This window comes from Mustela erminea, chromosome 2 (genome assembly GCF_009829155.1).
Source record: "Mustela erminea isolate mMusErm1 chromosome 2, mMusErm1.Pri, whole genome shotgun sequence".
NCBI lineage: Eukaryota > Metazoa > Chordata > Mammalia > Carnivora > Mustelidae > Mustela > Mustela erminea.
In genome coordinates, this window is record NC_045615.1 from 65,143,229 (window position 1) to 65,170,376 (window position 27,148).

Below are 27,148 nucleotides of genomic sequence, written 5' to 3' on the forward strand. Positions count from 1 at the left end.
GCGGGGAACCTGCTTCCCCTCCTTCTCTCTCTGCCCTGCCTCTCTGCCTACTTGTGAACTCTCTCTCTCTGTGTCAAATAAATACATAAAATCTTTAAAAAAAAATTATGGTTGCTCAAGTTAAAAATGGTAGGCAGAGCCCTCTTTATTGTAAGAACATCAGCTGTCTATGGGAGAACGAACAAAAGACCTTTATTTTTCTGTTCCATTTCTCCACTGCCATCTCCTCCTCAAAAGTTGGGAATAACTTGGGGGGCACTGCTGCATAATTCAAGAAGAATGAGTGTGGTTTCTTTGCAGGCGCAACACGTGAAATTCTTTTCTAAGTAAGAACCTCCGGTAATATAATTATTTTCACATTGGCGGGGGGCCTTCAGCTACACTGATGAAAAGAACCCTGGACCTTCAGGAGATCTGATCTCATCTTAGCTTTCCTACCAGCTCTGTTTGGTCAGTATTTCCTGGGGTGGGTATTTCCCGGGGGTATTTCCTTGGTCTTGGTGCCCAGTACACAGAGACAAATGACATTTTGTCAGGAGCCTACGGTGGGGAAGTAGGGAAGACAAGGCTGAAACAGATGGTCAGAGCAGTGAGGTGGGTGCAGGGCCATTACCAGAGTGCAGGAGGGACAGCTAGCCCAGAGCTAAGATCTTGGGGTGGGAGGTCTCAAGTGATCTTACTTATTATCTGTGTACTCAGCACTTAGTATGTGTGAAACTCAGACGTTGTCTGTGCGATACTGAGGCTTAGTTAGTGAGGGGAAGCTGCGGAGATGGCGTGGACCGAGCAGAGGCCAGGAGAGGAGACAGTAGTAGGCGTGGAGGCCGTGGTGGTGAAGTGGTCGGCATCAGGGAGCCGTGCGTCTGGAGCAGAGGTGAGTCTCCACTGTGGAGGGCTTCCCAAGCCGTATGTGGGAACTGAAGTTCTATTCTTTGGTTCCCAGGGGCCATTGAAGAGTTTGGAGGAATAAGTGCTATAGATGGAAGTGCCTTTTTGGGTAGAACGCTACTACCTGTAGAGTGATCTTACGTGAATGGTTTTTCTGCTTTAGTTCTGTTTCTTTCCTCAGGAAAATGAAAGTGTTGTGTTGGGATGGAACAAAGGTTTTTTGTTTTCTTGTTTTTTGTTTTTTTAATTGTGGTAAAATAGGCATAACATAAAATCGATCATTTTAGCCATTTTTACATGTGGGTTTCCCCCCATCTTCCAAGAGCTTGCATTATGCCATACTGCTTTTCTGAAAGATCTACATCAGTCTCTTTTTGGTAACTGAGGGAAAGCCATGGAGGACTTTTGCTGTTGCAAAAATAGGTGAAAAAGCATTCAGCACTTGTTTGGCTGCCAGCTGTGAGAGAGGCGGGGCTGTGGTGAGAGAGGCCATGCACAGCTGGAGGGGCTCCTTCCTGGGAACCACGCTCAGCAGGAGCCACCAGGGCTTTGAACTGTGTCTGCGAGCACCTGTGCTTTATCTTCGTTTATTTTGTGTATGCATCAGCAAGATGTGTCCTAACATATCAAAAGAGCTCAAGAGGTTATTTTTGGGGTCTGAGGAGGTTCAGAATTTTCCTGTATAAATTAATGATAAATGCTTTTTCACTTTATACCATTTTGGCTTACGAAAGGTGTTATGGGAATGCTCTACTTCCAGATAGTGGGGGAGACCTGTATGCAGTGCAGTGATATTTGAGCATATACACATTGTTGGAAAACCATCACCATCATCTATCTCCAGAACTCTGAATCTTGCAAAACTGAAGTTTTGAACCCTTTGAACGATAACTTCCCCCTCCTTCCCCAGCCTTTAGAAGCCACCATTCCACTTTCTGTCTCTGACTGTTCTAGGGACCTAAGTGGAATCATACAGTAGTCTTCTTTTTGTGACTAGCATATTTCACTTAATATTATATCTTCAAGGTTCATCTGTGTTGTACCATGTGTCCAAGTTACCTTCCTGTCTAAGGAATAATAGTACACTGGAATATTTTTAATGGAGTGATGTATATACCACATTCTGTCTCTCCAGTTATCTGTCTTGGGGCACTCAGGTTGCTTCCACTTACTGTGACTGATGTTGCTGTAAATATGGGTATACATAGAACTAACAAGGGCTGTTGAGAGTCCTTGGTTTCAGTTCTTTTGGGTATATAACTGGAAGTAGAATTGCTGGATAATATGTAATTTTTCCATTTTTTAGGAATTACTGTAACATATTCCAAAGCAGCTGCAACATTTTACATTTTCATTAGCAGTGGGCAAAGGTGCCTATATCTCCATATCTTTGCCAGGACTTATTTTCTGGTTTTTGTTCATTCGTTTGTTTTTTTGTCTTAGCCATCCTAAGGGATGTGACTAGGTTAGAGATTTTTACACTAAAGCTCTGATGGACTGTAAGGGTTCTCTGAGTCTCCTCAGTGGTTCCCAGACCTCCCTCCCCTGACCTCTGTTTTACGTATCACTCTTCCGTATGCATTCCTGTAGAAGGATTTTATGGTTAAAAAAGTTTGAAAGCCACCACACTGACTGATTGTTAGGGTGTCTTTCTGATCTAAAAATCTGTAGCTAATTATCTGTAGCTAATAAACATGAACAATAAATGCTTTTGCTCATCTCTGACTGTGTAGCAGTTGTCAGAAGCTAAGGTGCTTTCATTTCCCTGGTGTGATAGAGAAACAACCTGTGTGTCTGTGGCCATCCTTGATGTGGCTCACACATGTGCCCCTCAGATGGTCACAAATACAGGGTTTGCATGCCTCTAGCCTTGCCCACAACCCCTTTGATAAAAGGGTACAAGGCCCGTTCACATGCTGGAGGAAATTAAGCGTAAGTTCATTTTTTAAATCACTCATACTGCACAGCAGTTGTCTTTCAGTTCTGCTTTTGCCTGCCATCTTAACCACCAGTGCCAGAAAACAGTTAATGTGCTTCCCAACATAACAGAGACTTTTGTAGCATTGACTAAAGGACTGTGTTTATTAGCTCTTTCTGTTGTTGTTACTGTACTTTTCAAAGTAATGTGATTTTTCATAAGTAACTTGAAAGTTATGGAAAAGTTGTTATAGTTTCAAGTTACAGTCATGACTTTTTTTTCAAGTTTTTTTTTTTTTTGAATTCCAATTAACATACAGTGTTAACTTTCAGATGTAGAATTTAGTGATTAGTCACTTACATACTCATCATAAGTGCCCTTCTTAATACGCATCACCCGTCCAGCCTAAACCCCCATCCACCTTCCCTCCAGCAGCCCTCAGATTGTCCTCTATAATTAAGAGTTGGTTTCCTGGTTTGCCTCTCTTTCCCCCACTGCCATGTTCATGTGTTTTGTTTCTTAGATTCCACAAATGAGTGAAATCATGTGGTATTTGTCTTTCTCTGACTTACTTTGCTTAGGATAATACCCTCTAGCTCCATCCATATCATTGCAAATGGCAAGATTTCATTCTTTTTTATGGCTGGATAATTTTCCATCATACACACACACACACACACCCCATGTCTTCTTTGTCTGTTTCTCAGTCAGCGGGCATTGGGGTCTTCCCATAGTTTGGCTGTTGTTAATGGCTGCTGTAAACATTGGTGTGCATATATCCCTTCAAATCTATATTTTTTGTGTCCTTTGGGTAAACACTTAGGAGTGCGATTGCTGGGTCATAGGGTAGCTCTATTTTTAACTTTTTGAGGAACCTCCATACTGTTCTCCAGAGCAGCTGCACCAGTTTGCATTCCCACCAGCAGTGTAAGAGGGTTCCCATTCCTCTGCATCCTTGCCAACATCTGTTGTTTCCTGTGTTGTTAATTTTAGCCATTCTGTATAGTCATGACTTATTGAGAACTCTGAACTAAGGCTTTTTAGAAATCTATTATTCATGTGTTCTTTTCACCAATATTAAGTGTCTTGCATGGGCTGGGTTTTAGGGTGGGTAAAATGTACTCCGTGGTTGCTGCTCTTGAGGACTTCAGTGTCCAGAGAACGAAATACAAGCATGAACGACTAACTAGTGGAGGCAGATAGAGTTCCTGTCTGTTACATCTGGGATGTGACCTGATACAGATGAAAGTTTTCGTGGTTTAAATATCCTAAGGCCAGTGGCACCTGGCTGGCTCAGTTGGTTAAGCGTCTGATTCTTGGTTTTGGCTCAGGTCATGATCTTGGGGTCCTCGAATCAGGATGTACTTGGGGGAGGTCCCCGCTCTGGGAGTCCATTTCTCCCTCTGCCTCTGCCTCTATCTCCGCTCATGCTTGCTCATCCGCGAGCTCTCTCTCTCTCTCTGAAATAAGTAAATCTTTTTAGGTACCTTAAGGTAAGACTTTTAAATACATAAGATCTGACTTGATCTGTATGATACCTCTTTTATGATAAGGAAAAAGGGACATTTTAAAAGTATATATAAAAAAGGCATATGTATATGGGCACCTGGGTGACTCAGTCAGTTAAGGGTCCAACTCTTGATTTTGGCTCAGGTCATGATCTCAGGGTGGTGAGACTGAGCCCTGAGTTGTACTCCATGCTGGGTGTGGAGCCTGCTTAAGAGTCACTCCTTCTGCTCCTCCCTGCCCTCAGCTTGCACACACACACTCTCTCTCTCTCTCTCTCAAAAAAGGCATATGCATATATTGTGCTATATATATGTATATGAAATTTATATTAATGGGAGTCTTTTTCAAAGACTTTATTTCTTTTTTTTTGTAAACACTTTATTTATTTATTTTTTTTAAGATTTTTTTTTTTTTTTTTTGAGAGAGAGAGAGACAGTGAGAGAGAGCATGAGCGAGGAGAGGGTCAGAGGGAGAAGCAGACTCCCCATGGAGCTGGGAGCCTGATGCGGGACTCGATCCCAGGACTCCGGGATCATGACCTGAGCCGAAGGCAGTCATCCAACCAACTGAGCCACCCAGGCGTCCCCAAAGACTTTATTTCTTTAGAGAGCAAGCTGGTAGAGGGGCAGAGGAGGAGGGAGAGGAATATCAAGCCTACTCCATGCTGAGCATGGAGCCTGACGTGGGGCATGCTCAAGACCCTGAGATCACGAGCTGAGCGGAAGTCAGGAGTCAGGCGCTTAACCAGCTGAGCCACCCAGGTGCCTCTACTGGAAATTCTGCTTGGACTACACATAGGAGTGTGCCAGACCCACCCTGTGTTGGTATTTGGGGTAACAGCAAATTCAGACTCTGAAGTGGATGATGCAACAGCTTTTTTGAAAAAATCTCTAGGTTTTATCTTGAGTTCACCATTAAAAGTTGGTGTTGGTCAACTTTCCCATGTCCAATTTATCTTTTATCTTTCACACCTGGACTTTCTCCTATATACCGATGGGTTAGTGCCTGTTATTCTGAAATTTGTAAGATTTTACAACATAAAATAACCTGTGACCAGTTTGGTTTTGATTTATCTGTTGTGTCCATATCCTGGTGACTGCACTGCCTACATAATGGAGCAGCCATTGATAGCTGGTGGCTTACAACAGCTCTGTGCTTTTTCTTTCAGTATTTGGAGTCCTATATGAAAGATTTTCTTGTATCTGTAAGTCAGTAGAGGTTCCAAGTGACCACATCTGTTAAAGTTTGGGAGACATGTCACTAAAGGAGAAATAGCCTCTGTGTTGAATTCTAAAAGATGACTGGAGTCCCCCAAGCAGCAGTAAGGGAAATGGGGCTTCCCAGTGGAGGGAGCCACCTGGGCTGGGGCATGAGGCCATAAAATAGTATGGAGGAGGAAGAAGTGGGGTGTGGCTGGAGAAGAGTACAGGCTCAGGTTACTGTGCTCCAAAGAATTTAGTATTTACCAGTTACTTTTGGGACAGCCACCATGTGCAAGGCATGTGGTAATTACTAGAAGGTATAAAGACCAAATCAGTTTATGCCATAAGGAATTTCACCTGGGAGCAGAGATTGCTAGACAAAGATCTAAATGACACAGTTTACTTCAGTATAAAGTAGCAGCATAAGACCAGTAAGAATCTAGCTCTGAGGAGCTAGAGCACAGAGAAAAGAGCACATTCATTTGGAAAAAGGCTTCATAGAGAGGGTAGCCTTTGAAGTGGGTCTTGGATAAGGCGTAGGTTTTTTTGGACAGTAATTAGGGATTTAGATTAAGAAAAAAGTGTTATGTAGCAGATTGTGAGTGTCAGAATAGTGGTACTGTTAAGCTCAGAGAGAACTAGTTTTAGGATGTCAAGATGATGACTGTAGGACATCAAGATGATGACTGAGAACAGATTATGTTAGTTGTAGGCACAGTTTGAATTATGAGAATGATTGAGATTCCAGAAGGAAAAAGATAGAGGCAGAAGAAAAGAATATTGAAAGCAGAACCTTGAAGGATACCCTTTGTTCAGTGGTTGAGAAGATTCAGAGAAGTTAATATGGGGTGCCTGGGTGGCTCGATTGGTTAAGCATCTGCCTTCGGTTTGGGTCATGATCTCAGGGCCCTGGGATCAAGTCCTGTGTCAGACTCATTGCTTGGCGAGGAGTCTGCTTCTCCCTCTGCCTGCTGCTCCCCCCTGGTTGTGCTCACTCTCTCTCTGACAGATAAATACAAAATCTTCCAAAAAAAAAAAAAAAAAAGTAAATATGGCTAAGAGGAACAGAGATAAGAAATTGAAGAGAGCGTTTCAAAAAGTAAGGTCTAGTTGACAGAGCGCCCCGGCTGTGGAAAGGTAGAAGACGTAGTCAGAGAACAGGCATTGGCTTTAGCGCTTAGAAGACCACAGATAAGTTATATGTAATTAACTACAGCAGTGGTGATGGAGGAAACCATATTAATAGGGTTTAGGAACTGCATGGCTGGGGAGAGAGTGGAAGCACCAGGCCTGGTGACCAGAGCGGCAGCTGACAAGCATCATTGCCGGTCTATGTGCCTGGCATTGGTCTAAGCACTTTAAATGCATTTGTGGCAATCCAGTGAGCAAGGTACTGTGTTGCTCTTTGTAACACATCAGGAAACCACAGAGAGGCTGTGTAACTTGCCAGAAGTCATGCAGTAGGTGGCTAACCCAGGGTTTAAACCTAGAAAGTCCAGTTCTAGAACTTGTATTCTTCATACCACTCTGCCGCACAGTAATCAGAGGACTTTAGTGGTGAAACAAAGGCCAGCTTAAGATGGCTAAGGGAGTTTGTGGGGGCCCCTCTCCACCTCTTTTTTTTTTTTTCCTTCTTCTTCTTTAAGATTTATTTATTTGAGAGAGAGACTGAGAAAATCTTCAGTAGACTCTGCTAAGCATCGATCCCGATGCAGGGCTCAGTCCCAGGACTGCTGAGATCATGACCTGAGCTGAGATCAAGAGTCTGTTGGCTTAACTGACTGAGCTTCCCAGGTGCCCCTTTTTTTCTTTTTAAGTTTTTTTTTTTTTTTTTATTCATTTGACAGAGAGAGATCACAAGTAGGCAGAGAGAGAGAGAGGAGGAAGCAGGCTCCCTGCCGAGCAGAGAGCCCGATGCGGGACTCGATCCCAGGACCCTGAGATCATGACCCGAGCCGAAGGCAGCGGCCTAACCCACTGAGCCACCCAGGCGCCTTATTTTCTTTTTAAATGAAAAGAGATCCCAGTCTGTAAAGACAGAAGGACAAAGAAAGGAAAACCTGAAAATGAAAACCAGAAAGGGAACAAGTCTTGGGATTGGAAGGTCTAAGAACAAAAGCAAAATAAAATTATTTACCGTAGGAAGCTGTATCTGGATCCAGTATTAGGCCTCAGACCCTCAAACAAGGAGGAAGGGAGCTGCCTAGAATAAAAATAATGAGCTCTTGTGACATGCCAGGCACCATTTTGGAATGTAATAACTCGTTTAATCCTCTCAACAACCCTGTTGTTCCACATGGCCCACAAAGGTCATAGAAAGTTTCCCATCTCACAGCTGGTAATTGAGCTCCAAATGGACTAGCTCTTGCCCAGCTCCTAATGATCTTGACTGTTCCCCTTAGACCCAGCAGTGCCTTTTGGGTCTAGAATAGCCAGCACGCGAGCTCCAAATGCAGACAGCCCTACCTTGAAATCCCAGTCATCTGCAGACCTGCATGTTGCTTATTGTTACAGCGCCACCCCAAAGGCTGTTATGAAGATGAAATTGGGTAATTTATGAGGAGTGAAAGCTATCTGAGAGCAGGGCTCTTGTTTTGTTCACTATCTCATCCCAGAGCCTGGAAGAGGCACGAGCGACATAGATGTTGAGCATGTCGTAGGCGGTAGGCAGTAGTGGAAGGAATGAACATGGAGATGTGGCCAGCATAGTACTTTAAATGGTAGCCCCCCTGCATTCATAGGGGAGCACAGGTGTTGGGGAGGGGATCAACAATGCTCACTTCCAAGAAGCCAAGCTTCTTATCTGTGACTTTGGATCATTTGTTGAAAGCATTTTCTAATCCTGCGTTTTTTACCCAGACTATTCTCAAAGGCTTCCCCACTGTGTACCCCAGTACCATTATTTGGCTTCCAAGATAACACAGCAGTCTTGTTCTGATCTTAGCCTTCAAACCAGAGTGTAACTGAAAGCTGTGAATGAAGCCCTAAGCACTTGAAGGACTCTGGATTTCACTGGGGAGGGGTCACCAGAAAGCCATAAACGTGAACCACCATCTCTGTCATGGGAGAGAAGTGGGCCTCAGCAGTGGATAGGTATAGTTCTTACAAGAAAGAGTGAGGAAAGAGAGAAATTAGATGGGAAAGAGGGTTTAAGCTTAAAAAGAAAAGGCTTGAAGGAACTGTGTAGGTTGGCCTTAGGAGTTAGGAGTTTTAGACCTGGGTAGTTAGTGGAGGAAAGGGATGTGAACCCATGGAGACTTCTCACTTGCACTTTAAGAAAATGAAACAGACATCTGTAAGGTTGGGAGAGATGAACTTAGAGTGGGGAAACTCAGCTGGGAGGCTTTTGCTGTTGACATAGTACCCCTGCACTAGTGTATTATTATTACCTGCGACTCAAAGAGGAGTGCTATTGAACCAAGCCTCAGCCCTGTATTTCAGTTTAAGTGTGTGACCTTTTTTTTTCTTTTGTTTTCTTGATACTTTGTAACTCAGCTGTACAAACCTTCTTAACATTTGATCTTTTGATTGCCAGAAAGGTTAGATGAGGTCATTGTTTTTCGGGCTAAGGTCTTTATGAAAAGAAGATTTTGGGGCCCTGAAAATTCTGTAAGAAATTTTAAAAATTATGTGTTTTCCTTCCATTGATGATCCTGAAATCTTAAGCCTCTTCTGGGTGATGTGAGTGTTTTTATTGTTATCACCGATGAGATATGAGGCCTCAGTGCCAGTATGTACACTTAAGTAAGTTCGCCGTATTATTTGTGGCAAGGGAAGATACAGTACCTCCTCCAGGAACTCTGCTGTAAATTGAAGAGAAGTGGGAGAAGAGAAGAGTTCCTGGCACTTGGTAAAAATGTAGGAGCTCTGAATGCCGAGGAGTGCGAGCCTCCCAGCAGTTAGCGGAATGCTCACGCTGCAGATACTTGTATTCCGTGCGTCTTATCTCGGGGTCAGCAATGAGCTGTGGGAGTAATGGTACCTGCATAAGGAATTTTCCCATTCCAGATGTCAAAAATAATATTATGTGCTCTTTTATTGCAGGTTTTAGTCTCTTCATTGTCTTCAAGAGAATACTGCAGAACTGTAAAGTGACATCTCATTAAAATTGACACTTGAGGGGCGCCTGGGTGGCTCAGTGGATTAAAGCCTCTGCCTCCGGCTCAGGTCATGATCCCAGAGTCCTGGGATCGAGCCCCACATTGGGCTCCCTGCTCAGCAGAGAGCCTGCTTGCCCCTCTCACTCTCTGCCTGCCTCTCTGCCTACTTGTGATCTCTGTCTGTCAAATAAATAAATAAAATCTTTAAAAAAAAAATTTTAAAAATCGGCACTTGATAATACTTGAGACTTGGTTAAATAAAATTAAATGAGATAGGATAGGCCTGGTGTCTGGCATATAGGAAGGACTCTAAACTGGACTCGGATTTCCATTTGTTGTGGAGTTTTTCAAGGGATTTCTTCTCTAAGGAGGGGAGGATTTTTCTTGGCATTGTGGCTTGTGGAGAAGAAAGAGGGAGTGGCTGGCTTAAGGCTGTTAGGGGTTAGCCAGGAGCCATCAGTTAAGAATCAAAGATCAGTACAGATGCAAATATGGCTAGAGATCAAGGCCGGAAGACAGCCATTTCAAGGGAGGGGAGTGGAACACAATTGGGAAACACATGTGCAGGGCCTGACCTTGAAGAAAGGAATTGAGAAGCAAGTTCTCTTTAGGGGAGATGTAGCGAGTCGCTGATGTTCAAGAGACCTAGACAGAAGTAGCAGCTTGTTGGGGCCTGACTTTTCCTTCAGGGACCTGGGGAGAAGGAGGAGAGGAGTCTTCCTTCCAGATCGTGTCTTCTAGATCACGTCTAGAACTTGCTCATGGCCACAGGGCAACAGGAAGACATAGGAACCCCATGGATTTAGGGACAGAGATTTGCTGGTTTCTCAGTGGTTTGAAGAGATAATTGGCAACCCAGAAGGACTGGGGTGAGTGGGGGTAGGAATCAGGGAAGATGGGTTCTTTTCAAGTGATGCTTTAGTATTTGGGCTGCACATTAGAATCACCTTAGAATCAAGCTTGAGGTTGATTCTCAGTCAGTTTAGTGTCCAACTCTAGGTTTCAGGTCAGGTCATGATATCAGGGCCCTGAGAGCAAGCCCCTTGTTGGGCTCTGCACTCAGCAGGGTCTGTTTAATACTCTCCCTCTCCTTCTGCCCCTTCCCTCCCACTCGGCTCTCCCTCTCTCAAATAAATAAATCTTCCCAAAAAATTGTCTTGGGCTGTTTTTAAAATGCCAGCGCCTTCAGACTGCATAAATCAGAGTATCTACAGATGAGGTTTGGACATTGGTCAGTTTAAATGTTCCCCACCTGATTCTTACCCACAGCCAGATTGGAGCACAGATCTTAGAGCACCAGGATCACCAGGAAGGGTTTGTTATAATTCTGGCCCCAACCCATAGTTTCTGATTCATTGTGTTGGGAGTGGAGTCTGAGAATTTGCATTTCTGACAAGCCCCCAGGTGTGGTTGATACTGCTGGTGTGGGCCCCACACTTGGAGAACTGCTGTTCTAGAACCACAGGGTGTTTCAGGTGTCTTTTGAGACTTTCATGCTCACGTGGCAGATGTCATCTGTCTGGATAGATGTTCTTGGTTTTCACGTCATATTTGCTGTGAATGTGACTGTGGTTTGATGGAACCAAAGGCTGCTTCAGGATGTTATCACACCTCTTGCTAACCCTCACCGTGGGACAGTGTACAAGGTATGGAACCTCTTTGAGCCCCAGTTTACCTCCTGTACAAAATGGAATGGTGCTTCCAGTTTCGTAAGGACTGTGAATTTGTATTAGGACTCCAGTTTGGGGAAGAACTGATATGTTATTTAAGAGGAATTTTTATAGATGTCACCACATCTGTAATAGTTACTAAGGAAGGCATGGGGGAAAGAGAATACAAAAAAAGTCAATAGCGTGAAATTTTTGTGAAAAGATACTTTATTATTAACTGTATTTTGAAAGGTGGTTGTCTCAACAAGTAAGACCGCATTCCTTGTCCTCCTCTAACCAGATTACAAGAAAAGTTCTGGAGCCAGACAGCCTTGGAATTTGAACTCTGGCTTCACAGTTTAGCCGCTGAGTGATACTGGGCCAAGTGACTCAACCTCTTTCATTCCTTTTTTTGCAAAACAGGATGGTGTCTACTTCAGCACGGTTATTGGATTGATCAGAAATAGTCTTGGAAAATGCAAAATATGTGCCTGGCACGTAGTAAATGCTCAGTACATTACATCTCTCAATTTTGCTGCGTTGGGGTTTTTTGTTTGTTTGTTCGTTTTAAGGGCTTGTGTTCTTTCTGATAATTGTGGGTAGAGACTGTTATTTTTGTAAGCTCTCCCAACTCTCAGGGATCTCATAGGGGAAATAAGACAAATGCATTAATAACTGAGAAAAAACAAGCTGGCCTTTATGAAGTGGCCTGTGGCTGTCTAGCCATGCTTAATACTGTCTCAGTTTATTGAGTGCATCTGGGATGGGAGTCGTGCAGCTGGGGTGAGAGTCTGACATCGAATGCATGGGGTCAGGCAGCAGACTGCTTGCATCCTGGGTCATCTCAGTGTTGGACAGTTGAGACACACAGCAGGAGTAGATAAATACAGTCAAAAAGCACTAGGCTTATCCTGTGGAAATTGTATTAAGTATCTAACATTGTGTTTTGTTTGCCCATTTATTTAGCAAGTAAAGATTGAGTGCTGAGTCTGGGCCAGGCACTTAGGGTTGCAAAGACAGATACGGCTTGAAGTTGTCCCCGAGATATTGCTGACCTGGTATCTGTCCATAGGGTATTTCTGCAAGAGATGATTGCAGGAAACTAGAATATTGGGATGGGTTGCTCTCTGCAGGTGGGTAGAATGTAAATGTTGTTATAACTTGAAATCACTGGGTTTGTAATTTAATGTTGTAATTGTATTTTAATGTTTAAATTTGTAATTTGACGTTCATTTATTTCTACACAAATAAATTGTGACCTGCACTAAAGAACGTCTTCATAAAATGGAAAATATTTCAGAAGAATTTAATTTTCTCTTTTTTGCCTACATTTTCTTTATTCAGACCTAACCATATCCACTTTGGGTTTAAATAGGAATGTCCTTTCTGTGTGTGTGTGTGTGTGTGTGTGTGTGTGTGTGTGCTGTTTTGTTGTTGTTGTTATTTGACAGAGATCACAAGTAGTCAGAGAGGCAGGCAGAGAGAGAGGGGGAAGCAGGCTCCCCGTTGAGCAGAGCCTGATGCGGGGCTCGATCCCAGGACCCTGAGATCATGACCTGAGCCGAAGGCAGAGGCTTTAACCCAGGGAGCCACCCAGGCGCCCTAGGAATGTCCTTTCTATCTACCGTAAGATTTCCTTCATATTTTCCTGAAGTTTTATGAATTAATTAAAGAAAGAAAAGCTGAAGTAGGAAGTATTTACAAGAACAAACAAAACAAGATTCCTTGGGATAACTGTTCAGAGTAGACAATTGTGGCCTTCTCACTGGACCAGAAATACCAGTAGAGGCATTTGGGAGCATAGAAAACACTCCAGTCACTTGAGAAAGAGAGATAACATTGAGCTTTTTGAGACCAGTGGAGCCCGGTGGAGCTGAGTGCAATTTTGCAGAGCAAGAATGTGATCAGTAACAGCACACTAGGAAGGATCTGTCTTCCTCTCTCTCAGGTCTGGCCCCTCCTTGCATCTCTTGCATCTCCTAGGTGAGAAGGAAGCTAAAGGTTACACACTCAGTCCCTTTGACACAGTTATTTGACATGTGCACTTGGCTCTCCTGAGACATTGTCTGGAGAGCCGGTGTTGTAATAGCTGTGTTTGGTCAGGGTCTACACACGTGCTGTCTCCAGTGAGCTTGGTCAGAAACTCCGATGAAGCAAGGCCGGGATCGGGTTGGCTAGTGTCTTCTTACAGTGGGGGCAGGAGTGGCCGGGGGAGTTTGTCAGGGGACTTTGGATAAGAGAAGAAGGTCCGCATGAAGGCCGAAAATGCTCTTCCAGCTATGCGTTTTCCTGGCTGCATTTTAGTGTTTTTGTAACGCACTTATCTCTGGTTTACTTGAATATTTGGGGTACTTCTCATCTAGGTTTGAATCTGCTTGCAGTTTAAAACAATTACAGTTGATCCTTGAACAACATGGGTTTAAACTGGGGTGATCCACTTATACATGGATTTTTTTTACACTTTTTTTTTTTCTTTTAAAGGTTTTATTTATCCATTTGACAGAGATTACAGGTAGGCAGAGAGGGAGGGAGAAGCAGGCTGGCTCCCTGCTGAGCAGAGAGCCGGATGCAGGGCTCGATCCCAGGACCCTGAGACCATGACCTGAGCCAATGGCAGAGGCTTAACCCACTGAGCCACCCAGGTGCCCCCAGTTTTTGTGTTTTTTTTTTAAAGATTTTATTTATTTGACAGCACAAGCAGCAGGAGCAGTAGGTGAGGGAGAGGGAGAAGCAGGCTCCCCTGCAGAGCAGGGAGCCTGATGTGGGATTTGATCCCAGGACCCCAGGGACAGCCAAAAGCAGTCACTTAACCAACTAAGCCACCCAGGTGCCCCTGTATTATTATTATTATTTTTTAAGATTTTATTTTGAGAGAGAGTAAGCAGGGGAGGGGCAGAGGGAAGGAGAGACTCTGGGAGACTCCATGCTGAGTGTGGAGCCTGATGTGGGGCTCAACCCCACAACTCTTAGATCACGTCCTGAGCTGAAATCAAGAGTCGGGCGCTTAACTGACTGAGCCAGCCAGGCGCCCATATATTTTTTTTTTACAGTATTGTAAATATATTTTCCTTATTAGTTTCTGAACATTTTCTTTATAGTAAGAATACAGTATATAATACATGAAGCATACAAAATATGTGTGAATTGATTGTTATCTATAAGGCCTATGGTCAACAGTAGGCTATTAATAGTTAACTTTGGGGGGAGTCAAAATTGTATGTGGATTTTCAGCAGTGCAGCTACAGGGGTCAGCACCCCTCACCCCAAGTTGTTCAAGGGTTAGCTGTCTAAGGAAAGCATTGTGGCTTATCTGTTACATAACGAAAAATGCCCCATGATTATCACAATCAAACATGACTATAATACCTTTGAAAGTGGGTTTCTAGAGAAAAGATGTGAAATCACCCCTCACTTCTTTATGGTTAGTTCTTTTATTCCTTGGGAAGTTGGCCCATTCTAGATCTCCTTTTATCCAGCCTTCTGAGTTCAGCTTCCTGACAGGATTCTTCATGATGACCATTTTTATTTTATTTGACTTCCCTGTATGGAGTCTTACATACTTAGTTTTCTCTCCTGTGTATTCTCAGTGTGATTATAAAGTCCCTAAGCAAAAGGACACTGCCCTCATTTTCTTTATCTCTGTCCCCTTCAGCTTTGGTATTAACTTGTGCCAAATGTACTTGATACTCTTTTCCAACTCCTTGAGGATCAAAAAATTCTGAGTGATTCCTACTGGAGGTAAAGAGGGGGAAAGAGGATCGGGACCCAGTCAGGTAGAAATCTGGGAGGTGGGGGGTCATTCCTGGCCTATTCAGAGAATGATCTAGGTCAGAAGTTAAGAGGGACAAAGTGAAAATCAGTTGTGTCATTCCCCAGGGACACTCAGAGGAGCCAAAACAAAAATGGAAGGTACCTAAAACTAGTGTCCCTGCCTGCCCCTGCCTTGCAGGCAAGGTGCCCCATCAGTGATCATCCCGCCCCCATTCAACTATTGCCCCCGCCAGCTGCCTGCCTCAGAGTAATTTAATTTCATCTCTAACTGCATCTGGAATCGGAGATTTATTTCCTTAGTTTCTGTGTCCGGATTCTCCACCAAATCCACCCCCTCCTCTGAGTTTGTAGATTGAGTCACAGACCCAGCACATAATGATGGTCGTGGCTACAGTTTATTTCAGCAAAAGGATACAGAACGAAAGCAGCAGAAGGCCAGGGGTAAGGGGCAAAGTCCAAGGAGAGCAGGGGCCTCTTCCAGAGTCCTTTCCCTGTGCGGTCGCACGGGACACATGCAGTTCCTCTGGCAACCGGGTGTGATGGCACATGCGGAGCACCTGCCGGGAACGCTCGGCGGAGACCCAGGGCCCTGGGCTTCCACTGGGGCTGGGCACACAGGTACCTCTGCCTGGCACACACCCAAGTCCTAGACCCCTGGAAGGAGGCAGGTGTGCAGCAGGGCCACAGTGTATCAGCAGGTTAGACACAGCGAGCCCCTCTCCTCCGGGAAGGATGGGCGCTGTCTCCGAATCTGAGTTTCCCAGGACAAGCCAAGGGCCTTTCTGAAGACAACAGTCTTGGGCCTGCTAGCTCGCCTTTTCTGCACGGTTTCTAAATGTGCTCTTGCTTTCTTCACTCTGCATGTGTGAGAGGGGCCAGTTCGTGTCACGTGATTAAGTGTTGGCAAGCTGAGCTGTGGCCGGCTGTTACTCAGGAAGAAGGCTTGCTTCGGATCGGCGGGCACTCGCTGCCCGCCTGCAGGCCTGCATTTCTGCCAACAGGGCAAGTTCACTGCTTGCCTCTGCCCTTTTATCAAGATAACGCCATTGCCCAGCCAGGCTGATGAGACCTTCCTGGCAGTGCTTCCTTGACCTGATTCCCAGGCAGGCTCTGGGGAGCCGGCAGCCTGACTTCTGCCCGCAGGTCCCACAGGCTCAGACCTGCAGTCTCTGTAGGGAGCTGCCTCAGGGAGAAGTCAGAGGTGCTATTGTTAATTAACTTCCATTTTTTATAAGTGTTCTTCGGGAGTCTCAGTTCAGGGATTTGGACCTCTTTGCTGTGGAGTTGTGCTCTTCTGTTACTTTTCCTCTCCGGTTTTCAGTTTGGAGTTTGAGTTTCAATAGCCTTGCGTCCCGATGGTGAGTTACAACTGTCTTCCTGTCCTCTCTGGGCAGGTTTGCTTCAGCTGACTGTGCCCTCTCCTACACACTGTTGATCCAAGGACGTTCCAGTGCAGTGGTTCTGCCAGGGCCTTTTCGGACTCCGAGGGGCATCTAAGTCGTGCTGGTGTCCTGTATCACTCATGTTTGTTGTAGGCTGCATGTCCTCTTAACTGCGGCATGAACAGAGTGCAGTATTTACCTGTAGTGTGACCCAGTGACCTACTTTTAGCCACACTACCTGTTCCACAGTCCTTGCAAAAGCTATCGGCAGGGGCGCCTGAGTGGTTCAGTCGTTAAGCGCCTGCCTTCGGCTCAGGTCGTGATCCCAGGGTTCTGGGATCGAGCCCTGCATTGGGCTCCCTGCTCAGCGGGAGGCCTGCTTCCCCCTCTCTGACTCCCTCTGCTTGTATTCCTGCTCTCACTGTCTCTCTGTCAAATAAATAAATAAAATCTTTTTAAAAAAGTTATTGGCAAATCGTGATGAAAAAGGGATTGACCTATCACTGAATTCACTGAATGTGGCTGAACTAAGCTGGCTCCAGGAGAACTTCGGGGCTGCGCTAAGTGTACCCTCTGACCTTCAGCAAAGGTGGGATGGGGAGTTGCCCTCCTAAATTGGCTGATCACCAGAGACCTACTTTCATGGGAGCCATGTCACTAAATAGCCCTTGGAGTCTTTTTTTTTTTTTTTTTTTTTTTAATTTATTTGATCAAGTGAGCGAGAGTGAGCATGTGTGTGAATGGGGGAGGGGGAAAGGAGGAGGGAGAGAGAGAGAGAGACTCCCAGGCAGACTCCATGTGAAGCCTACACGGGGCTCTATCTCACGACCTTAGATCATGACCTGACCCAAAACCAAGAGTCTGACACCTAACCGACTGAACCCCCCAGGCATCCTAGCCCTTGGAATCTTTTTGCCACCATTATGGAAGTCTGGCCTATTGCTGATTTAAGGACTACAGGAAAGATGGGCTAACAGTCAAGCTGCATAGAATGCTCTAGTTTTAAGGAAAAAAGATGATGGGTGGGGAATTAAGTGCTCTGTGAATGGGCTGTTGAGCACTTGGAATATGGCTAGTGTAACTGAGGAACTGAATTTTTCATTTTATTCAATTTCTGTTTATTTCAATAGCCACATTTTAGTGGCTCCCTTGTGGAACAGCTGGAAAATAGTTCTGGTGTGGCCTTCAGAGCCTTGAGTCACATCCCAGCTCCGCTGCCTGCCTGTCTTTAGTAACCTTATGAGGTGTTTCTGAGAATTCGTCGACCGTTTAAAGCCTTCAGAGCGGTGCCTGGTGAGAAGTGTGTGTTTAGTTGAGGTTGCCTTATGATGTTTCCTCAGTATTTGGAAGAGAATGGTGGCAGAGTTCATCTGGAATGTGAAACTCTACTGTTTTTTCTAACTTTTGTGTTTCCTTTCTTTCCTTTTTGCTCTAGGTTGCTGCAGCAACTGGCCACACAGTAGTGTTGGTGGACCAGACAGAAGACATACTGGCGAAATCTAAGAAGGGGATCGAGGAAAGCCTTAGAAAAGTGGCCAAGAAGAAGTTTGCAGAAAACCCCAAGGTAATTTGTTTATGTGACCTCAAGACCTGTTTCCTGAATATAACATGTTTGTTGGCCTTTGCTTGCTTTTTCGATTTGTCAAGTAAAGCTCATTTTTCCATAACTTTAGACCAATATAAGTGACATATGATCACTGCACATTCTGTGAGGACTGACTACAAAACAGAAGTAAGAAACTGTATTGCTGGGGAGGTTTGGAGGTAAGGGAGATTTCTGCAGGTAGTGAACTCATTCTTTCTACTGGGAATTTGGGATGGAAGAACACCTGTTTTGTCATATGGATGGAAGAGAGCAAAACAGGAAGAGAATTTTGGTACTTTCAAGTTAAAAAGAGAATGATATAATAAATATTGCATTTAGATAGAAAATCTGGACTGCTGGGGTGATGTCTTCCACACATTCATAATGTAGTTACTGGAGAGGGAAATAAAAAGAGTGTTGTTCCCACTTCCCAGCAGCAGAGGGGGTACGAGAGCTTGAACTCAGAAGGTCGGGAACTCTGGTTTACTGACCCTTTCTCATTGGACCTTACGTTTAGTTGGAAGTACTGCAGAAATCACCCAAGTGAAATTAAAAAAAAAAAAAAAATGTTTTATTTACTTATTTGATAGAGAGAGAGATCACAAGTAGGCAGAGCAGCAGGCAGAAAGAGGGAGAAGCAGGCTCCCTGCTGAGCAGAGATTTCCAATGCGGGGCTCAATCCCAGGACCCTGGGATCATGACCTGAGCTGAAGGCAGAGGCGTAATCCACTGAGCCACCCAGGCGCCCACCCAAGTGAATTTTCCCTTACCTTTGCTACCTTCTTAAAGTTGCTTGAGATTGCTCTCCTGGGGCTTGGATGGAATTTCACTTCATATATGTGCAGAGAAGAGGGCAAGGGGGGCTTTTGTTGTGTTTGTCACCTCAGATATCACAGGATATCACAGGCTATTCCCTTTTGAAATTTTGTGTTGTAAAATAATATGTAACAAAATTTGCTGTTTTAACTTTTTAAGGGTACAGTTGGGTGACTTTAATTATATTTACGCTATAGTGCAAGTATCACCACTCCTTACAAAACTTTTTCACCTTTCCCAAGAGAAACTCTATACCCGTTAAGCAGTAAGTCCTCATTCCCTCCTCCTCCCAACCCTTGGTAACCTCGAATCTGCTTTCTGTCTCTCTGAATTTGCCTCTCCTAGGGACCTCATGTAACTGGAATCCAGATATTTGCCCTTTTACGACTGATTAATTTTGTGTGGTATACTATCTTCAAGGTTCACACGGGTTGCAATGTGTGTCAGAACTTCATTCTTTTCCTGACTGAATAGTATTCCTGTGTGTGTAGACCACATTTTGTTTAGCCATTCATCTGTCAGTGACACTTGCATTGTTCTCACCTCTTGGTCAGTGTGAATAATGCTGCAGTGAACGTCTGTCCAGGTCCTTCTTTAGTTCTTTCACATTTGTACTGGAAGTAGAATTGCTGGGTCATAAGACAGTCCTGTGTTTGGCTTTTTGAGGCACCACCAGACTATTTTCCATAGTGGGTGAACCATCTTCCATTCCTGCAAGCAGTATTTGAAGGTTCCAGTTTCTCCACGTCCTCGCCAGCACTTTTAGTCTTCCATTTTTTCATCACAGCCGTCATAGGAGGTGTGAAGTGGTATCTCGCCATGCATTTTCTTAATATGTAGTCACCTTTCAGAAACCAGAGGGGTGGGAGTGGAGTTAATTTTTACCCTCCCCCTGAAGAAATCCAAACACTAAATACCACAAGCAGATTAACATCTCTGTCACCTGTCCCCTAGATTCTCCATGACTGGGGGACCTGAGTTGGTCATGTGTGAGGGTCCAGGCAAGTGAGATTTTAAGAGCCCTGGGCTAGAGGTTGGAGTCAAGGACAGAGTGAGTCTGAACCCAGGTAATCTGCATTTTTCATGTGTTTACTCTGCAAACTTCTGCTGCTTGGCCCCACTCAGAGGGTTAAAAAAACAAAAACAAGGTGCTTGTACTCAAGATGCACAGCTTCAGAAGAGTGAGTCCTTGGGAGCCTCGTCTGTTGGCCTTTCTCATCTCCAGCCAGCATGTGCATGGAGGAGGGGCGCAGCCCTTCGCCTTGTCTGCTGACCACCCCGCCGCGCCTGGCCCGCACCAACCCGCACAGCAGCCACAAGGGGCTGGGAGCGTGCGATGTGGAGCCCAGAATTCAAGACTTAATAAGAGAAAAGAGTCTAAAACATCTCAGTGCTTTTTATATTGATTACATGTTGAGATGATAGTACCTTAAATGGATTGGGTTAAATAGTGTTAACTTTACCTGTTTCCTCTTTATAATGCAGCCAGTAGAAAACTGAAAATCACCTGCCCTCTCACGGTGTATTTCTGTGGACCAGCTGTGAGAGTTGTTTTGTTGCGTGATGGTTTCAGATGCCTTTGCTGATGGTGCCCATTTTGATGCCCCAGGAACAGATAAAATGGCAGTTGATAGAGGTGCCGCTTTTGGCCCACACTAAGATCTGTTTGTGGAAACGTGGAGTCACAGATAAGACCACGGTGGGACTGCAATCTCTTCGTGAGCAGAGGCTGTGTCTGGCGCGTTGTTGTGACCCCAGTAGCTGGCCCGTGCTGGGCACTGATTGCTTGCAGAGTGACCGCTGAGTCTGGCGTGCTGAACTTCTCTTGCCCTTACTCAGCTCTTCTCTGCCCCTGTTAGTGATGAACAGTCAGTACCACATCTCAGACTAATGAAGGGTGCTAAGCTAAGCTTGTCCTCTTCTCCGGAAGGTCATATTTCAGCACCTGTTTCCTGCAACAGCACGTGGCAATCTGTTCACAGTGGGCACAGAGAGAAAGCCAGCCCGGACAGGTGCTGCGAGAGGGCTGCGTGGTGACTGGGCAGAGCCGACGAACAGCGTGAGGGCTACGGCCTGTGCACCACAGCCATCTCGACCGGCAGCTGGCAGGTTCCCAGGCTGATCCTTGCCCCAGCGTCTGCAAGTACCTGAGATGCCACCATCCCTGAGCAGACGTGTAGGGAGTTTTATTGCTTAGAATCCCTGGGTGTATTCAGGTTGCAAGTTGGCCTGTCCTCACCCGCAGACCGCACATAGCGTTTTCCATGGGTCCAGTGAACGCTCTCTTCTCCTTCCTCCCCCTGTCAGGCCGGTGACGAATTTGTGGAGAAGACCCTGAGCAGCATATCAACCAGCACAGACCCCGCATCCGTAGTCCACAGCACGGACCTGGTGGTGGAGGCCATCGTGGAGAATCTGAAGGTGAAGAACGAGCTCTTCAAGAGGCTGGACAAGTTCGCCTCTGAGTACGTGACCTGTGGGCATTCTCGTTGGGTCTAGGGGCTCCCCCCCGGGCTTGGGCTCTTCTCCCAGGAGGGAGTCTATTGACACCAAGCCCAGTTCTCCAAGCTGTTTCCAGAAGACCTGACGCTCTTTCCCGTGTCCTCCATCCTCCCACCCCCAGTCGGCTTCCCCAGGCTTGGGCTGCCTTCATCAGATCCTTGTCCCCCAACAGGGGTGGGGTTCCCCACAGTAAAGTGGGGCATCCTTTTAGGGACAGTTCTCTGTCTCTTGCAGTGTCTGGGCCATGGCCCCACCCCGGGCCAGAGGATGAAGAGGCTTGGGCACGTCCTCAGAGGTCTGCCGAGGAACCTCAGGGTCGTTTGTGTGTCCCCCTTTTTTGAGTGGAACATACAGAGTGGTGCAGTTGAGGGGAGTGCCTTTCTGTCTACACAAAGTTCCCTGAGCTTTCCTGTTTTGAGCTTTATCTGGCTTCAGTCACAACACTTGGGAGCAGTATAGGAGCACTGAGTTCTCACCGGGTGGGAGAGGAGAGTCAGCCCCACGCAGGTCAGGTATCTGGGTGCCTGGGGCTCAGGAGCGGTGGTGCAGCTCTCTTTCTCAGAATCCGGACCCTTTGTTTGTGTTTGACTTTTGGCTTTTGGCAGTCGTGGCACCTGGCTGACTTATTCCTGCTCTCCTTGGGGCTTGTATATCCCAGCTTCCTGGATAGAGCTGAAGTCAGAGTAAGATTATAGGACAGAAGTAGTCCTCAGCCAGTGAGCAGTGGCTGGAGAGGGACGCTCGCATACCTGCCTGCTGGAACGGCAGCCCCCATAGTTGTACAGCCTGGTGTCTGAGAAGCCCTGCCCTGACGCAGAGGAGAGCCCTGCTGGTCACCTGTAGGTCGCCGTGCTGCGGAGTGGGCTCATGCTCCTCATAAGTCACGAACCCCACTGGCCCCAGGCAGTTTGGCCTTTATTGAAATACTGGTCATTCCGTGGTGACAATAACAGGTCTGGCCGCCCTCTCGTGCCTGTGTGAGTAATGGAAGGACTCTTGGGGAAAGTCAGGGGGCCTGGGGCCTGGGGCCATGTCCCCACCTCTGCTCTCTTTCCTCCGACAGTCATGAAGTCTTTCTGGCTATCAGTGTATATCATCTGTAATTTGACTGAGGGGTTAGGAGTAAATCCTTTCTAAGACCTTCCCCGTTCTGACTCTCTGAAGACGAATTTCCTGAGTGATCTGCACAACAGGGGTAGCAGTGTCCTGCTGCGCAGACTTCTTTAGGGTATTCATTCGAATTGGCTCAGTTTCCCCAGCACCTCCTGTGTGTCAGGCACTGCGCTAGGTTTCCGCTTAGGTTTCTGTCACACAGATGAGCCTTATGAAAGGGCACTCCAGAGGCGGCACACTGTAGATGTGACCTTGCTTCTGGCTATCAGCTGGCCATCTCTGTACTCTTGTTTTCATTTCATTTATTTTATTTTATTTTATTTTTAACAAGATTTTATTTACTTATTTGACAAGAGAGCACAGGGCAGAGCTGCAGGCAGATGGAGATGGGAGGGAGAAGCAGGGTTCCCGCTGAGCAGAGCCTGATGTGGGACTTGATCCCAGGACCCTGGGATCATGACCTGAGCTGAAGGGAGCCGCTTAACTGACTGAGCCACCCAGGTGCCCTCTTGTTTTCCTTTCAGATCACCTTTATTAATCCCCTACTCAGTTTTGTGGTTGCCTTTTTAGGTAGCTTGATTGAGATATCCTTGACTGTTGATTTCTGCAATGATTCCTGTAATGGGAGAGGAGAACATGTTCTAGTGGTGAGGTTCCCAGTAGCACCCCTGACACGCCCTAGGAAAGAACATGACTTCCTTGGCTGCGGAAGTGCAGATGAAGAGGGGGGCCGTGGCCCACAGAGAGCCCAGCTGTCCTGTCCTCCCTCCTCTGCTCCACCAGAGTCCCCACTGCACCTCTTGTCTTCTCCACACTAAGCCTTGGGGTGTTGCCAGTGATCATCGTGTTTGTGCTGTCGATTTTCTGTTAGTACGTGTAAGAGGAAAGTAGTGTTTTGGGTCCCTGAGTGTCAGAAAGGGAAGAGCCAAAGACCGTCCAAGAGTCCAGTGTCCAAGGAAAATGTGAGGGTGTACTTTTTTGTGGAAGGTAAGGCACCCCTGTAAATTGACTGTGTCTGCACATTGTGTTTGTGTGGAAAGAAGGCAGTATGAGAGCTATTAGGAACAGAGCCAGCCTAGCTTATTGGGTGAGGGGGAGGTAGAGGTATGTGAGGAAGAGGCATCTTTCCTCTACTGGTAAAAGGTTCACTGAGACCACCTTGAACTGGAGACACTGGGGACTGGGCTCTGATGTAACTTCACCCTTTAATGAAACGGGCTGTCCAATGTGCTTCCATCTCTCCTCTCTGCAGGGAAGTTGCCTTCCGTTGTTCTATAAGACGGCACCCCAGTATGAGTGTAGCAGCCCCTGCCCATGCAGCCTTGGGGTGCCACAGCCTTCTGCTGTCCTTGGGGTGCCGTGGCCTGCTGCTGTGGTCACAGTGTGCAGGCTCATGGTACCTGTGCCAGCCACACTTGTGTTTCTTCCCCCCGACCGCTCCTCCCTGACTCACCCCTGATTGCAGGCAGATTGTAGTATTGCCTTTCGGGTAAGCTAGAGCCCCCAAATCGGGTCAATCAGGGGCCACTCTGCCGGCCTGCACCAGGCCGTCTGGTTCTCGTTAGCATTAGGTGTTTTATGTTTGTGTACCCACAAGGTGGCGCTATAGGAAAGCCTAGAAGTCTTGCTTGTCTTTGTTTTCAAGATTTGCCCCTAATGCCTTTGGCACCCCACTTTATGGTGGTCTTTAAAAATTGAATTTGGATTAAGTCAATATGAATTTTTAGAAATTTATATTAGCAGACACACACAGATGGTACTGCTTTTTTAGATGTCTTTCTTTCTTTTTCTTTCTTTCTCTCTTTCCTTCCTTCTTTGAGAGTGAGTGAGGCTGGGATAAGAGAGAGAGGAAGAGAGAGAATCTTAACCCCCATGCGGGGCTCAGTCTTACAACCCTGAGATCATGACCTGAGCTGAAATCAAGAGTTGGAAACTCAACTAGCTGAGCCACCCAGGCACCCCTACTTTTTAAGGAGATTTTATAAACAGAATACCTTGAGCTACATTTCTTGTAGATGAATGTGTATCCTTCCTTCTCCAGATCTACCTGTGTAACCTTAAAACTATTTTTTGACCATGTTGGTTTTTCTTCTGTTTTCATTTTAATTCCCATTCAATGGAACATGAAAGCTTTTCACTTGAGGGGGAAAGATCTTAGTTCTTTTCGAGTTTTTTGTTGACTTTGAGGGTATGTGGCATATCCTTTCTGTCATTAATCTGTACTCACTTGGGGTTTCATTTTGTGACCGAGGCTGCTACTTAATTAACCTCAATTTTCCCCCACATACCATAAAAATTAACAAACACAAGTAGAGACATGTTGCTCCCCCAAATAAATGGAAGATTGGTAAAGATTACACCTCTGAAACAGGTAAGTTTAAATTACCTAATTTAAAGATTCAACCTTGAAATGAAACTGGTCACTTGATTTCAGCTTCTTGCGTGAAGATCTCTCTTCCCCGACTTCCTCCAGGGGTCAGGACAGCAGATCTGGGCAGTGGGCAGTGGTCTTGTGCATTGTACCGAGGGCAGTCCTGTTTGTTGCAAAAGACGGGACTCATCCCGACACTCCACTGTCTCTCTCTCCGCAGACACACGATCTTTGTCAGCAACACCTCCTCTCTGCAGATCACAAACATAGCCAACGCCACCATGAGACAGGACCGATTCGCCGGGCTCCACTTCTTCAACCCGGTGCCCATGATGAAGCTGGTGGAGGTTGGTGGGCGTGTGCTTGTGTCCGTCTGCTTGCCTCGCCAGCTCCGCCAGTCCTGCTCTCAGACTCATGCCCCTCTGCCATCTGGGGGGGTGGTGGCTCCAGGTGGATTTTGTTGGGTGGGTGGAAGGTGTCTTGGGGCACAGAGCCAGAAGAAGAGAGAGCCCCTGATATGTAGGGAGGCCTCTGTGCTTTGTTTCTCTGCAGCCCGGTGGTCTGACCAGTGAGGTCCGGGAGGGATCCTAACTCTTGGGATGTCATTTACTTTTTTGTGCCATATGGGCTGGGCAGTACAGGGAGAGGCGTCTGACTGGGAAGACAGCACTGCAGACCACTGGCTCTTGGAGGCCACAGAGGCCAGAGCCACACGTGTTCATACGGTCTCAGTGAGGTCAGTATGCTCCAGGCTGTGAATGGAATTTTATCAGCCTGTTTTAACACAGGAGCCACTGCACCCCCTAGTCCACCGTCACTGGGGTGAATTCTGGCCCAGGTAATCAGGCCTTACTGTTGTCTCCAGATGAGGCCCATCTCCCGGTGTTTTGATCGTAGCTGTTCAAGCAGCTCTCCATAGCCTGAACCTGCTGAGCACAGACCTTTGGAGGGGAGTGGGGCCCCTGATGATCCTGTTGGGGTCACTTCTGCTTGCTTGCTTGCTTGGAGACTTGGGTACAGGGAGACGAGTCACAATAGACAATTTGCACCTGAAATGTGGCAACTTGCCTTTTACAGGGGGCTAATTACAGGGTCTGAGGAGCAACCGCTGTTAAAGTAGCATTTGTTCTGGGGTTGAAGAGTTATTGCCGTGCGAAGTGTGGGGGATGTGAAGCCAGGCAGACCTCCGGGGGTGGGCCGGGGCTCCCTGGGAGAGTCTTGGGGTTTGCTTTCTCCCCTGGTGCCTTCTCCTGCCAGCCCTTTCCATCTTTCATCTCGCATGCCCTTACCCCTGCATCCCCTGCCTAAGCATTCACCTCTAATTCTAATTCACTTTTAATGACTACTGTATGTCCTAAATTTTCTCTCAAAGACAGCTCTGAGCTGTCTGTGGTAGGAATTTATCTGTTCTGCTAGCATTGCTCCTCAGCTGCTTCCCGTGTACTCTCCCGTATGAAGGAAGTTTTTGAAGAAGTTGAAGAATTGGGGGGTGGGGGGCAATAAAAGAAGCAGAGAAGACCAAAGAAGTGGGATGGAATTTTCAACCTTTCGGTGCTTAGGGACTAATCACTTTCCTAGTCACTGTGTCAGGTACGTGTGTTTGGAGATAAAGACACGTTGTATACATTTCCTTTAGACTCTAATGCTGTTTTCTTCTGCAGTTATGTAATAGTGTAGGCTTGTGTCTTTGGGAAGGTAGGGTGTTGGCTGTTAAAGGCCAATGCTTAGCATATGTTACCATTTTCTAGAAAATGTTTTCTAAAAGTACTCCCTATTCAGTTTTTATTCTTGGGTGTTCACATATGTGTCGCTGGTGGTGAGCATGACAGTGAATCATGTCCTAAGTTGAGCCTTTCTGCTCTGCTTGGGACAGGACTCACACGTATGTATGTAGGTGTATTTTTCCAGACTTTGTATTGGAGCTATAAACGGAATATCTGTAGCACATTGCTGCTTGTTGAATGGACGAATAAATATTATGCCTCCTCTTATTAAAAAAATCTTTACTATTGACTCCTTTAAATCAGTAAATTACATTTGAAACTCTATAATTAGCAGCCTTCGTCTTAGTTCAATCTGCAGGATTCTGCTGGAGACCTTTTCACACCTCCTTTTGCATCACTCTCGGATTGCTGTTGGGTTGAAGGTGTTTGCAGAGCAGTTTCTGGTCCATCTCCTCCCATTCCTCATCCCCATCGTCCTGGTGCTTTTGTCTGTGCTTCTCATTCACTTAATGTCATAACATACAGCCACACCCCAAACTGGGATCACATTAAAAGACGGGTGGTGGTAATTCTCTCCATTTATATGGCACCTTTCATCCTGCACAGACACTAGCTCAT

General features: G+C 46.0%; 1 protein-coding gene across 1 annotated transcript in view; it reads left to right on the forward strand.

Moving 5' to 3' along the window:
• HADH (hydroxyacyl-CoA dehydrogenase) overlaps positions 1-27,148 on the forward strand; it is a 47,627-nt gene that overhangs the window by 7,516 nt on the left and 12,963 nt on the right. Inside the window, exons 2-4 of the mRNA XM_032333094.1 lie at positions 17,855-17,983; positions 21,128-21,285; positions 25,027-25,153. Of these exons, the coding sequence (XP_032188985.1) occupies positions 17,855-17,983; positions 21,128-21,285; positions 25,027-25,153 (414 nt within the window). The remainder of the gene's footprint in view (positions 1-17,854; positions 17,984-21,127; positions 21,286-25,026; positions 25,154-27,148) is intronic.